We start from the raw sequence: 13,404 nt of genomic DNA on the forward strand, positions 1-13,404 counted from the left end.
CCAAACTGAGCCATCGATGGAGAAGGGTCTGGGTTAGAGCGGTGACCAAGAAGCTGATCATCACTCTGGTTGAGCTCCATGATAATGTATGGAGATGGAAGAAATTTACAGATCACTGCAACACTCCACCAATCTGGGCTTTATGGTCAGACTAAAGCCTTTGCTCATTGAAGAACTTGAAATATGCAAAAACATACCTTTCAACAAATCTTTCAAACTCTCAGAAACAAGATTCTCTGATGAATGCTCTGATGAATCTCAAAAATGAAATAGGATGAATACTTTTGCATGGCACTGTAAAAAACATTTCTTGTTTCATTATTTTTATTTAAGTTTTTCAGTTTTTATATTTGTGAATGGTAACAAATGAAACAGCAGACCTCGCATATCACTTACGTGCCCTGAACACTTTAAAGCCTCTGTAATACACACTCAGGAACAATTGTGGTCTTGAAGTGATAGTTCACTTAAAAATAGAAATACTGTCATCATGCTCTTGTCAAAGCTGTTTGACTTTCTACCTTACGCAGAACAAAAAAAAGATGATGTTTAGAAAAAGTTGTTAACTGTCATCCAATCACTTGCATTGGTTTTGTTTCTTCATAATCTCTTCTTTTGTGTTCTTCATTAGGAGGAAAATCATAAAGGTTTGACATGTCAAGAGGGTGTGTGCATGGTGACAGACTTTTCCTATTTGGGTGAACTTTTTCTTTAAATTCTTTAGGGATTACAGTAATTAAATTACATAATTTAATATATAATGTTAACTTATACCATTTTATATTTAAAAAATGTACATTTGCACCGCATGTGCTAGCTCACACGATCCTCTTATTCATATTAATATGACTACAATGTGAAAATGTATGTTTTAATAAATATACAGCTATCAAACATGCGTTTGCTCAGGTTTAAAAAAAAAAAAAAACTTGCTTGACCCAAATTATTTTCAAGTTAAATTTTTCTTGATCCACCGATGTGTTTTTGCACATGCTTGACACAGTTCTCACTGTAGAAATGGTCCGGCAGAGTCACTCACATCATCATCATCTATTGTAGCATCGGGATCTGTGTTATTTAGAAGATCCACTAATAGAGATATAAGCTGACTGTCTATCCAGTTGTTTTCTGTTGAGTTTGATTTGAGTTCAGAAGGTCGAAGTTTCCGCTGGATCATGGCCTGCAGGGAAGTGCGTAGATCCCACAGCAACTTCCAAGTGTGAGGAGAAAGCTGCCAGCGAATGAGTGCGTGACCCGATAATGCCACCTCTACGTGATCTCCCACAACTGACAGTCAACAAATAGATGTATAAGTGCACGTTGTCATTTCCACTGTGTCTATAAAGCTTTTAAAAAACTGTTTTCATTTCAAGTTCTGTGTGATACTGCTTTACCTTTCTCAATGAGGTCACAGTCTGTGAGAAGCAGCAAAGCTAGTGGGTGAACCACAGAAGAGTCTCTAATGAAGACCTGTCCGTTGGATTTCACGGCAGAGAAGAATGTGAGCCAGCGACTCGAGAGCTGCTTCTCTCCCCTGCGTAAGAGGCACAACAGATGAGCACGTTCCATTAAACACATTAAACATTCGTTATGTAACAAACTGAAAGTAGAAAAGCATTTACTCATGTTAAAAATCAAAAGATGATGATTATGAATGAATATCTTCAGATGGTGTGATTTTAGATCATTTTTAATTGGCTCTTTAAACACATCTGTTTACTCTGTTATTCTCTGTCGATATTATTTTCATTGCTCTATGTGCAGCACTTTTGTATACATTGGTTGTATTATAAATGTGCTTCATAAATTAAGTAAACAAACAAGGTTCATGTTCATATTCATGACACATTTTATTACCTCAATTGTTACTATTACTACTGATATATGAACGTTTCAACTTTCTGACCTGTTGACAGAGGAGCGGTGTAGTAGCACAGGGCCACTTTCTGTGCGAAAGGAAAGATTTTCTGGACGAAATCTTCCCCCTTTGGTCACTGTGCCTCTTTTCACCTGGTGAAGTTTACACACAAATCATTTCATCATGAAATGGGCTGATAAAGAACCCGTAACAGAAAACAAGCTTACATTTGATGTTTTTCAAAATATTGTCACATTAGAATTATAAGGTTCTATTAGACATGTTCATCAAAATTCACAAATTCTTATTCTTTGACAGCTTATTTACGGCATGTGATGATTTTAACTTTTCATTTCACACAAAGTCCTTAAAAAACTAGTCGAACTCTAACTTGGTTCTATTTGTGAGTTCATCAGCACTTTCTAGCCAGCTTCCTTTGATCCCTATTTCAAGAACCTTATAATTCAAAGCAGAAAGTTTATTTTTAATTTTATTAGAAGGTTCTGTGTGCATTTACCCGTTCCAAAAATCTCCATTTACAATTATGAGAGGATTTTTATATTGTACATTTAGAATACATTTGGGGCTTTGTCTTTTTCATGTCTTAAAGAGGCTGTGAAAGTTCCACATACCATTTTTCTAAATACGAAATACAAAAACTTTGAAGCTCAAGATGTAAAAAAACCTCTTAGAATGCAATTAGAACCTTTTAATTCCTAGATGACGATAAGTTCAATTCACACACTTAGTTCATTTTTTTTAAATCTATCACAGGGAAATCTGTATTATGATTGAATGAGGAGACAAGCCTGTATTATAATTGTATTAACTATCTGCCATTAAAACACATACAGCAGTGGAGAAAATAAGAGACCATTCAAATGGTATAATGGTCATATTTATAGGTATGTGTTGAGATAAAATTATGATTTTGTTTGATTCTGTGAACTACCAATGCAATTTCTCCCAAATTTAAAATATTATTTGCAGAAAATGTGGAGAAATGGGTCAAAATAATAGAAAAGATGCATTTCTGCATTTCTTCAAACCTTGAATACTGCAAAAGAAAACAAGTTCAGATTCACGTTGTACATGCATTTAGGAAAGGTTCAAAATCATTTTTTATGTAATTTTCTCACAGTTTTCATGTGTCTTTATGCTGTGAGTCTTTCACATTGCTGTTGGATGACTTTATGTCACTCTTTTTGTAGAAATTGAACATGCACTGGACTGGAAATGACACAATACATCTCACAATAAAGCTGATTACATGAGAATTTGGAATGGTCTCCTATTTTTTCCACAGCTGCATATATGCATGTCGATATACATTTACTATTACAAGCAACCACCTTTAAAAAAACATCACCAAACCTAACTCCATCACTAGTGGTAGGCTACGTCACCCTAAAATGCAGTGTAACCCGTTTTATACATATTGCCAATGAACTTACTGGCTTTATTGTCACATAGTGTATCGGTTTTCTTTTCTGTCATCTAAAACAAACTCAAAGGGAACAGATATTTTGTGCATTATAATGTGACTTGCTATGGTATGTTTGTGGCACCTGTATGAGATGAGGATAAAAGCCTGCGAAGAGCACTGCTTTAAGGAGTTGTTCCTGGTGACTGTTCTGGTTGAGACGCGAAGACAAACGCAGACATTCAGCAGTATGATCCACCAGTCCAGCTTCAGCCAGGTTCTCACTGAACTGATGCATCAGGCCTGTTCAAGATACACAAGAAAATTCAGGCCAAGTCTCAATTTTCACTATAGACAGAACCGAGGTAAGAAAAAAAGAGAGCATCAAACTACTTGCGTATCTTAACATATATGTTAATGTAGGACAGGTACATTTAAAGGTAAAGTTTAGAGATTCGTTAGAACAACGTTGAGCTTGTGTAGCCTGTAGCCAAGTGGACAGCGTTCCAGACGGGTGACAATTCTGCAGGCCCTATTTATTATACGGGTATCTTACCCTGTATAAATCGCAGACTGCCTCCAGACAGTGTGTATTTGTCTAAATACTCCTGTTTGCCTGCTTTGTTATGCTGGTCTTTCCAGCTTTGAACAACATGACTGAAGACCAGATAATCACTGCAGCTGGAACCACTTAACTCTTTCTTGGCCTGCAGAGTTGGACATTAAAAAAAAAACACAGAAAAAATATTAATGCGCTGTTGGGTTTCAAAAGGTAGGAAGGTTTTTGGTGAATTTGTCTCTCTGACCCTGTAGACGAGGGCCCGGTTCTGCATGCTGTTATAGAAAGGATCTCGAGTCAGGCAGGCTGCCACTGTCAACATGGGGAGAACACAAGAGAACAGAGCTGAGAGAACCAAAACTTTTCCCAATTGCGGGTCACATGACATGCAGGCCACCCGCTCTCCCAGCGGAGTCAGATTCTCCAAACTATCCAGTACACCTAATTGAAGAATACAAGAGAAGGTGTGTGAGAACACTGATCCGCTAAAAGAAACACCTGGAGCATCGTCGCAGAATTTTTTTCAGCTCTTAAAACACACATATATACCCTTAAAAGGTAAAGAATGCATTGCTGTTTGCTGACAATGAATGTACGAATCCTAATCATCAATCAATTGACCAATCAATTTACAAGTATTCCATATTATATTTACCAAAAATACAAATGACAAAATCTTACCAAAATCCATCAAGGTCTTTATAGCAACTTTCACTGCCTGTTGGTCTGGACAGTCAAGGACCTGTGACAGGAAGTCCAGAGCCTGTGTAAGGAGTATCATTCAGAAAGAAAGAGTTAGTAACAAGTCAGTAACAAGTTATAACAATGTAAAAAATATATAAATGTCTGTTGTGTTACTTGTAATGCCAAAAACTTTGAAAATGAAATTTCAAGTCTGCAAAAAAGTAATCACACTGACATAGAAAGCTTTGGAAATGTATTCACTTTGCTTTCCGGGCAGTGAATTTTGGCCTGAATCACCACGCTCTCCAAAGGGGTGCGTAGGATTTCAGGGATGGGGAACATGGTCAAGGTGTCCAGGTGTTTTCGTGGGAAGAGGTGGTAGGCATGTCCGGGTTGGCACCTCCCTGCCCTTCCTCTTCGCTGGGTAACATTTGCACGTGAGATCCAGACCGTGTTTAAACCGGAGACCTGAGAATACATCACAATTATCACCATGGTCATTTCCTCACTAACAGGTTTGTTAGGATAAGTAACATCACATTTGAATGAGGTACCTTGGTTTTGGGGTCATAGTTCTGTTCTTTCTGTGAGCCCACATCCACCACATGTACTATATCATCGATAGTGATAGAACTCTCAGCAATGTTGGTTGCCAGGACAATTTTGCGCTGACCGTATGGAGGTCGATGGAACACTGCTTGCTGGTCTGCAACAGCCATGCTGGAGTGTACTGGAACAGAACAGGTCAAATGAGCCCTCAAAATGACTGACATGTAGACAGAGTGGTTGGGCTACACCTATTAATCCTCTGACATTTGGCCATTTCTACGTTATTGGTAGACAACAGTGTCCATCTACCTGTATTAACAGAAGCGCTGGCTCTCAAATACTCCAGTGAATTGATTAATTGATATTTTGGCACAATATTTAATTTAATAGATCATTATTTGTGATTCACAATTTTACAGTACATCTCACACGTCATCCCTAAATAAAGGTTTACTGTACACGCCTCTCTAGAGCTGTGGTTCTTAAACTGGGGGCTCAAAGATGGATCCTGGTAGGGTATGAAACATCAGAAAAATACTGGTCACCAGCTAATTTGCTTGGCATCATTTGGAACAGTCCCAATACCTTTTTTTAACTTTTTTACCAAGAAACTAAAACTAAATTAAGTGGGTTTACTTACGAGGCAAAATCATCAGCGACCCTGATCTGTAAGCTGCTTTTTCTTCCAATTTCTGCTGTACAGCTTTAATCTCTTGCCATCCCGGTAGGAAACACAACACAGCACCTAGATTGAATCAAGAGCAAGTCAGTAGGCACTACAAGCAGGAGAAAACCCTTAATGCAAAAACTTTTAAATCATTTATACAGCACTCAAGATGTTTTGCAATAATCAAATTGGTACTTGCATCGTAGCACCCTTCATTTACTGAACACCAGTACAAACTTACAGAGATATGTGTACAGAATCATTTTTGTACAGAACATATCAGTAATCTGTTCCAATATCAGTTAAGAAAAAGGGATTTTTTAATGTTAATGTTATGATGTTATCGTTCCCATAACCACAGCTAATTCTCTTATAAATCAGTTTATATCGGTTTTTCAATAGGGGTAACTGGTATATTAAATGACGAAATAAATTGTAAGTGAGCCATTAATAAATGTTTCTTGTTGAAAACCTGATCTACTTGAAGCAAACCATTATTGAACTACTGATAAAAAATCAGTAGGTTATATTTGGCATTAACATACAATCTGGATCTCGATGTTGTCCTCATAGACATTGAAAAGACAAGTGTAAACGTGCTTTTGATCAGAATGTTATCGGGTTGTAGAGGACGCATTGTGATCGGATCTCAGTGTAATGTAAACGCAATCCAGCCAGTTTATTTACATTTACCGGTACTCTTGCTCTCATATTTTCCCACAAAATGATAGTGGATACTTTATTACAGTTTATCATTATTTGCAACCTACAGAGGATGTATTTCAAATCAGACGAGATGTTTTACTTACCCTTTCAGCTTTATCATCACAAAGGCTATTTGTGACTGCCACAAACATGTTTTACTCGCGCACCCACAGTGCCACTGTTGTTTTTGCATCCTTTGTTTATTTTCATGTTACAGACACGAAAAGCAACACTATACCAACTTGTTTCTAACATAGGCTACTAGTGTGTGTGTATTTACTGTATAGCCTTCAGCGTAATACACTCGGTTTTCCCGCTGTCCCCAAGGCAGCCGCGCAGCTTGAAACGGAGCTCTGAATACACCGTAAATACAGTTAATCCGGAAATAATTCACAGCGCTTCACTTTTTCCACATTTTGTCATGTTACAGCCATATTCCAAAATGGATTCAATTCACTATTTTCCTTACAAAATTCTAAAAACAATACCCCATAATGACAACGTGAAAGAAGTTTGTTTGAAATCTTTGCAAATTTATGAAAAAAAAAGCACACATAAGTATATGAAAAACATCCCCACAGCATGATGCTGCCACCACCATGCTTCACTGTAGGGATGCTATTGGCCAGGTGATGAGCGGATAAGCTAAGTGAAGGAAGTCATATGGCATGCGGGTGAGCAAATTATAAGTGTTTTCAGTTTTGGGTTAACTTTGGTGCCTTTGCGTGTGTGTTTGAGTTTCATATACCAGGGCGCTTATTGGTGGGCCACTATACCAAGTTTTAACCCATCATCTATAAAGGCCCTGAGTGGGGGAAATCATGCTTTCTTTACCTGGCTCTCCACAGCTGTGAATATGGTCTATCACATCAGCTACCAGATCGAGATTCGGAGAAGCGTCGTTTTCTTCCTTGAGACAAAACACGAAAATAAGCCTTTACATATCGGTCTGTATTTTCACCTCACAGACAATTACAACTGCCCCTTCCTTGTACTGACCTTTCCATTTCTCTTTTCTCTGCTCAGTGCTGGTACCCGTCGACCCATCTCTGCCATCACCTCCTCCAGGTACCTCTCCTGCACCGGATGCATGAACCCAGGCACACGTATCACAGGGCATCCACCGAAATACTGCGACAGTCGCTGTGTGTCACCAGTCGCGCTCATGAGAACCACTCGAAGGTCCGGATTCTCTTTCAAGGCTGAACGCATCAAGGCCAGAAGCAGATCCGTGTTAACGTCTCTCTCGTGGACCTCATCAACAACTACATGACTGATGCCCCGGAGAGTGGGGTTAGACTGCAGTTTACGGAGAAGGACTCCAACAGTGAGGAAGAGCAGAGCTCCACCGCTGCACTCAGGTGGACGTGATTCAAGACGCACCTGTGTGACATAATCGTTATGACAGATTGACATGAGACACTTTGCCTATAGCGCAAAGGAACGTTCTGGGTTCAATGCAATGATCACAGCTCTCCTGCGTCCACACGTCTTACCTGGTATCCGACGCAGTGGCGAAGCGCAGGGCCCATCTCTTGCGCTACGCGGTGTGCGACAGACACAGCACTGATCCGGCGGGGCTGTGTGACCAGGATGTTGCTTTTCGCCCCCTCTCCCCTCCTGACCTGCCCCTCTAACAAAAAACGGGGGATACGTGTGGTCTTACCGCAGCCCGTCTCTCCTGCAATCACAACAACTTGTGAAGATTCCACTGCCGCCAGCACGCTTTCTTTGTTTGAGTCCACTGGCAGCTCCGTCCCCCGACCAGGCCCTGCCCTCATCCACAGACTGAGGAGGCGGTCGCTCAGATCCTCCGCTTCCTCAGGTCGCAGGGCCCGGTACGGCTTACTGGTGATAGCATCTGTGATAAGGTCATCATCACCTTCATCATCCGTACTGATGGAGGAAGACGCACGCTGAACTGCAAACTCCTCCTCCTCGTCCCATAATCTCTGAACTTCAGCCTCTGCTGGGTACTGAACAAATAATACACGCAAGGTCAATAAAGTACTAAATTAAAACTTCAACATGGCAATGAAGGAAAGAAAACGGCTCGATTTAACCTGTGCAAGGTATTTTTGAATCCTCGGTTCCAGATCCTCAGGTAGGTCCACATAGTACGGTCGTCTCTCTCTCTCGCCAGCATCACGTACCTCCTTCTGATGGTACCTGGCATGAGTTAGAGGACCGTTCCCCTCATCCAGGAGATGCAGTTCCTGTAAAAATGTAAACTGTAAGCACCGATGCTTAATGATGTGGATCTTTTCAGGTTTTAAGAGCCGTCAGGTTGTGGCCGTACAGCTCAGTTGGTAGAACGGTGTGAAATACTTATAAACTGAATACACTGCTGTAGTGAGGTAGGCGAGCCGGGATTCGAGGCTCTCTTGAGTGATAACGAGCGTCAGTTCGCCGGTTCCCGCCTCCTTCAGTTTATTGAACTTGTTACAATGGTGACGAAACCCAGGAGGAAGGAAGGAGGCAGGAAACGGCGAACGTAAAACAACTTTTAATTAAATAAACACAACATAAAGTCCAGGCCTGGTCCTCTCTCACTGACGGTCCAGTCGCTCGTCCTCTTAAGCTCCCAATCTCCTCCGTGATACGAGACCGGTGCGTGAGTGACAACGAGCCCGGCTCTCATCCCGCCTACCTCACCAAAACAATTTGGGTAAAAGGTAGTGAATGGAGTTCTAGCTCAAAATGTACCATAAGAATAGCGCACAATATACTCTATATTAAATAATATAACGGTGTAAATATTATAACAGTAAAGTAATTTTCCATAATAAAGGGATAGTTTATCCAAAAATCTAAATGTTGTCATTTCTTACTCACCCAAATGACGTTCAACACGTTTTAAAACCTCCCAGTGTCTTCGGTACACAAATAAATATTTTTTTATGACATCCGAGACTTTCCAGGCCTTCTCATAGACAAGGTCCAGAAAAGTACTAAAGGACATTGTTAAAATGGTCCAAATAGTTCGGTGCACAACCCGGATGCGCAAGCGTCGTGGTGCTCTCATGAACGCGCATTGTAGACTGACAGGGAAGAGAAGAATATGTTAATTAAAGTTGTTATTTGGGTTTCTTTTGCGCACATCGTCGCTTCATAAAAATTATTTGAAACACTATGATCAGATGGACCATTTTAACAATGTCCTTTTTTTTTCAATGTACTTTTCTAGAACTTGACAGAATCACCATGAGGTCTCCGAGAAGGCCTGGAAAGCTCTCGGATGTTATCAAAAATATATTTATTTGTGTTCCGAAAAGTAAGAAATGACTGCATTTACATTTTTAGAAGAACTATCCCTTTAATCTCTGTGTGACTTGTATTGCATGGTGTTTTGCCTTTAAAAATGTCTGTAAATATACTGCCAGAATACACTAGGTCATTAAGAAATAGCACAACAGGCATTTTTTTTAGCCAGGGAGCACTGGGTTAAAGTATCAGCTCAATGAATAAATCTATATTTGATATTGATAAAATCACAACTGTGAATGATTTACATTTACATTTATTCATTTGGCAGACGCTTTTATCCAAAGCGACTTACAAGTAGTTTTTTATACAGTGGAACATTACTGCAGAGCAATCAGGGGTAAGGTGCCTTGCTCAAGGGCCCTTCAGTCATGACCTGCTGGCACTGAGATTCGAACCTGCAAGCTTCTGATCACAAGCCCAACGCTCTAACCATTAGGCCACAGCTGACCCCCGAATTTTTTTAATTTTTTACACAAAAGACGACAGTTTTAAGAACGTTGATGATAAATAACACTGGCCCCCTATGACTTGTATGAACACAAAACCACATTCTCAGTACAACTTATTTTGTGTTCCACAGAAGAAAGTTATACACAGGTTATACATATACGTGAGCGAATAAATGCTGACAGGGATGAGTTTAGATTTTGGACTGTAGAAGGCCCTGCTTTGTACTTTTTGCTGAGAAAACAAAACAAATCACTTGATCTCAAACCAACCTTAAATCTCAGACAGGCCAATGCTGCTGCCTTAGACTCCGCCTCAAGTCTACGATGGCCAGAGGCTGAGAAAGTCATCTCCTCAGGCCAGCGTACGGTCAACGCGCACGTCTTTACCTTACCACCTAGCGTTCTGTACTGAAGCAGTTCCTTTACACAGGAGGAAAGAGAAACAGTAAGCAGTCTTCTTACATCAAAGGAAAATATGTGTGTGCTGTACTTACTCTGACCCTGCAGGATGACGTGGCCACTTGAATGACACTGGACAGAAGTGATTTGGGCTTTGGAAACATTGAAAGAGCCTCCCGAATTTTTGGCTCCTCTTCTTTTGGTCTATGACAAATAAAACATCTCTGCATGAGGATACACCGTTTGTACTGACTGATAAGGTGCAAGAAAGACATTACGCATGCATTGCAAACATTACAAGACACTTGCAAACATTGCAAGTATGGTATTATAGACATTATGCATTATGTGCCAAGAAACTCAGTCAGGTTCTTTAAAGTCCCAGTGAAATTAAAAATTGAATGATTTTTTTTCATGCAATCTTGCAGGGTTTATTGTAAATGTTTTATCAATGTGGGTCATTGTCTTTTTAAAATTCAAAATACAGAAGTAAAGTCAAAACGATTGCAACTTCCGGTTCATGAGGACTTTAGCGTGACCTCATCTTATTCCTGTGTCAGCTGCCATAGTGCTTCGAAAGGGAGGAGGAGGGATGGAGTGATTTATTATTCTATTAATGAAACCCCAAATTCAAAACTAAACCAAGAGCCAATGTAACTTCATATTCTTCACAACTGAAATGACAAATAAATTTGAAACAATAAGACGGGGGAACCTTTGAGCTATTAAGGCCTTCGATGATGTTCTCTTCTGGATGGGTGACCACTCATGGCTGTCACAAGAAGTCACATTCTCTTCAGGATCTTCCCACACAGATGTCGGTCTCGGCTTTACATGACCGAGGATTCCCAGCTCCTAAAAATCACATTACATGGACGTTTCCAGGTAACCAAACCGAAATTTCTATCACAAATTTAATATAACAATAATGCTTTATGATACACTTTGCATGTAAGGTGGGAGGTCTTACAGAGGTCCTGGAGTCAGTACAAATGCACAGAATTACACTTTTCAATTTTAATTCAGCTTAGAAAATATGAAAAGGTGAAAAGATTCATTCTCTGAAAATTCTCTTTTGTCTTGTTATAAATCTATAGCACACCTTTTTGCTTAACAGCGGTGAATTTTCACTTCTCCCTAAAAGCCCAAACTAACTTCCCGCGAGACTGTGGAATGTTTAATCGCACATGATGAATGTATAGTTTACAAAAATGTATGTTTAAGAGTTTTCAGTAGATTGTAGCAGTGCAAAGCATTTCTAAATTTAATAATTCGTAATGTCATTTTATTTACTTTAATATTATATTATTTTAATTTGATATAATTATGCATTTAAGCTTGACTTAATTCTTGACTTATTCAGTTGAATTCACGAATAAGTTGTTTTATTCTTTTATTATAATTTATTTATTCAATTAACGTGTTGTTTCCAAAGTCGATGAGCAATTCTTTAAACATGATTGCTCAATCTCAATATTAGCCAAAGTAATTGTTGTTTGTGAGCAGTATTCTGTTTACTACTGTATATTTTCACATTCACTGTCTTTCATATATGCTGCACAGCTGTGGGGGTCACAAGATGATGTCCAGAAATCCTTTTATTATGATAAGAAATGGCGTATGTAACGTTAATCAATAAGTACAACAAAATAAAAGACAAAGCAGGGAGGCCAGCGGAGGAGGGCGAAGGTGCGCCGCAGTCAGAGGGGCAAACGTCCTCGGGTATGAAAAGAGGCACATCCATCAGTACTCAAATCAGTTTGATGAAATTCAACCATCTGTGGTAATAGTTCATAGTTTATGTATAACAACAAATTAAATAATGACTAAATAACTATACAAATATCATGTTAGACTGTGCTCTTTGGTGTCACTATGCGCGTTTTGGTAGAATATGTGCATGTTTGAAATAGCGTGCAATACTTTAACCACCTCCAGGGATAGTGGGGGCCTCCAGTCACTGGCACTGTTATTTTGGGGGTCGCGGGTTGAAAAGTTTGGGACCCACTAGGGTACACCAGTAATTATCAGGGAGTACAGCTCATACCTTCAGTTTAGAGCAAGCTGCAGCTGCAGCATGACGCTCTGCCTCAATTTTGCGAGACCCAAACCCTTCGGTCTCAATTCTCATGGGCCAATGAAGAGTGACTGTGGCTCTCTGGAGAAAAAGAAGAGCACAGTCTGTGTTACAATATGTTGTGCAAAAAGAAAGAGCATTAAACCCACGAAGAAAGTGCTATCACAGAAACGTGCATAACTTCATCAGTCTACAGAATGTGGCATGATATAAATTATCTTACGCAAACTGACCATAAATGATAAAAATATACATGTTTTTGTTCTACAGCTTTACAGCAAATAAGACAATAGGTTGTAAGTAAAAGCTAGGGATACTACAGTATACCCATGACAGATTTAGTTAGGGCTTATAACCTTGACTTCCCCATCGGTGCAACTGTACTGGATGTGCTGTGAGAGGTCAGACAGCCCTAATGATTTCGACAGTGTGGCGTGCAGGAGGTTCTTTGGTTGAGGAAACTCTTGAAGAAGATCAGATCCACCTGAACACAAATGTAACACAAACATCATTTGCTTTAATCTTTCTTTTCGCTGGGTTTGCATTCTCCGATCACGCGCATCTTACCTCCGTTAACTGTTTCTGGCACAGATTGCCGATGTTTATGACTGGCGCCAGCTTTAGTTCTATAGCGACTAATAAAAGCCCAATTTAACACGATGTCTTTGTTAATTTCCAGAGTATTTCTCCTTGAAGTGATCAGTGCCCGAAGTCGCATGAGTGAAATACAGGACAGCGCCATGTTTACACTTCTTCGGCTGCACTTT

The 13,404-nt window shown here is 39.7% G+C and overlaps 1 protein-coding gene across 1 annotated transcript; it reads right to left on the bottom strand.

Annotated features, from left to right (window-relative positions):
- Window positions 1–302: 302 nt before the first annotated feature.
- dhx30 (DEAH (Asp-Glu-Ala-His) box helicase 30) lies at window positions 303–13,404 on the bottom strand. Its single transcript, XM_079453107.1, has 20 exons — window positions 13,205–13,404; window positions 12,994–13,121; window positions 12,608–12,718; window positions 11,276–11,415; window positions 10,656–10,764; window positions 10,432–10,581; window positions 8,509–8,661; window positions 7,942–8,421; window positions 7,445–7,828; window positions 7,280–7,355; window positions 5,714–5,818; window positions 5,079–5,254; window positions 4,786–4,992; window positions 4,522–4,603; window positions 4,088–4,281; window positions 3,838–3,988; window positions 3,427–3,584; window positions 1,907–2,010; window positions 1,395–1,534; window positions 303–1,287 (listed from the first exon to the last, which is right to left on the bottom strand). The coding sequence occupies exons 1-20, from the start codon at window positions 13,377–13,379 to the stop codon at window positions 1,007–1,009; spliced, it is 3,504 nt and encodes a 1,167-aa protein (XP_079309233.1). The 5' UTR covers window positions 13,380–13,404; the 3' UTR covers window positions 303–1,006.

Source organism: Barbatula barbatula (assembly GCF_947034865.1).
Source record: "Barbatula barbatula genome assembly, chromosome: 3".
Taxonomy (NCBI): Eukaryota; Metazoa; Chordata; class Actinopteri; order Cypriniformes; family Nemacheilidae; genus Barbatula; species Barbatula barbatula.

What these genes read in the sequence shown, in the direction of transcription:
- dhx30 (XM_079453107.1), bottom strand. Translation starts at nt 13,379, where the DNA reads ATGGCGCTGTCCTGTATTTCACTCATGCGACTTCGGGCACTGATCACT. An exon ending in GCCACTGCGTCGGATACCAG is followed by an intron (nt 7,829 to 7,941) that starts GTAAGACGTGTG and finishes TATGTCACACAG; the next exon opens with GTGCGTCTTGAATCACGTCC. An exon ending in CAGTCTGCGATTTATACAGG is followed by an intron (nt 3,585 to 3,837) that starts GTAAGATACCCG and finishes TATCTTGAACAG; the next exon opens with GCCTGATGCATCAGTTCAGT.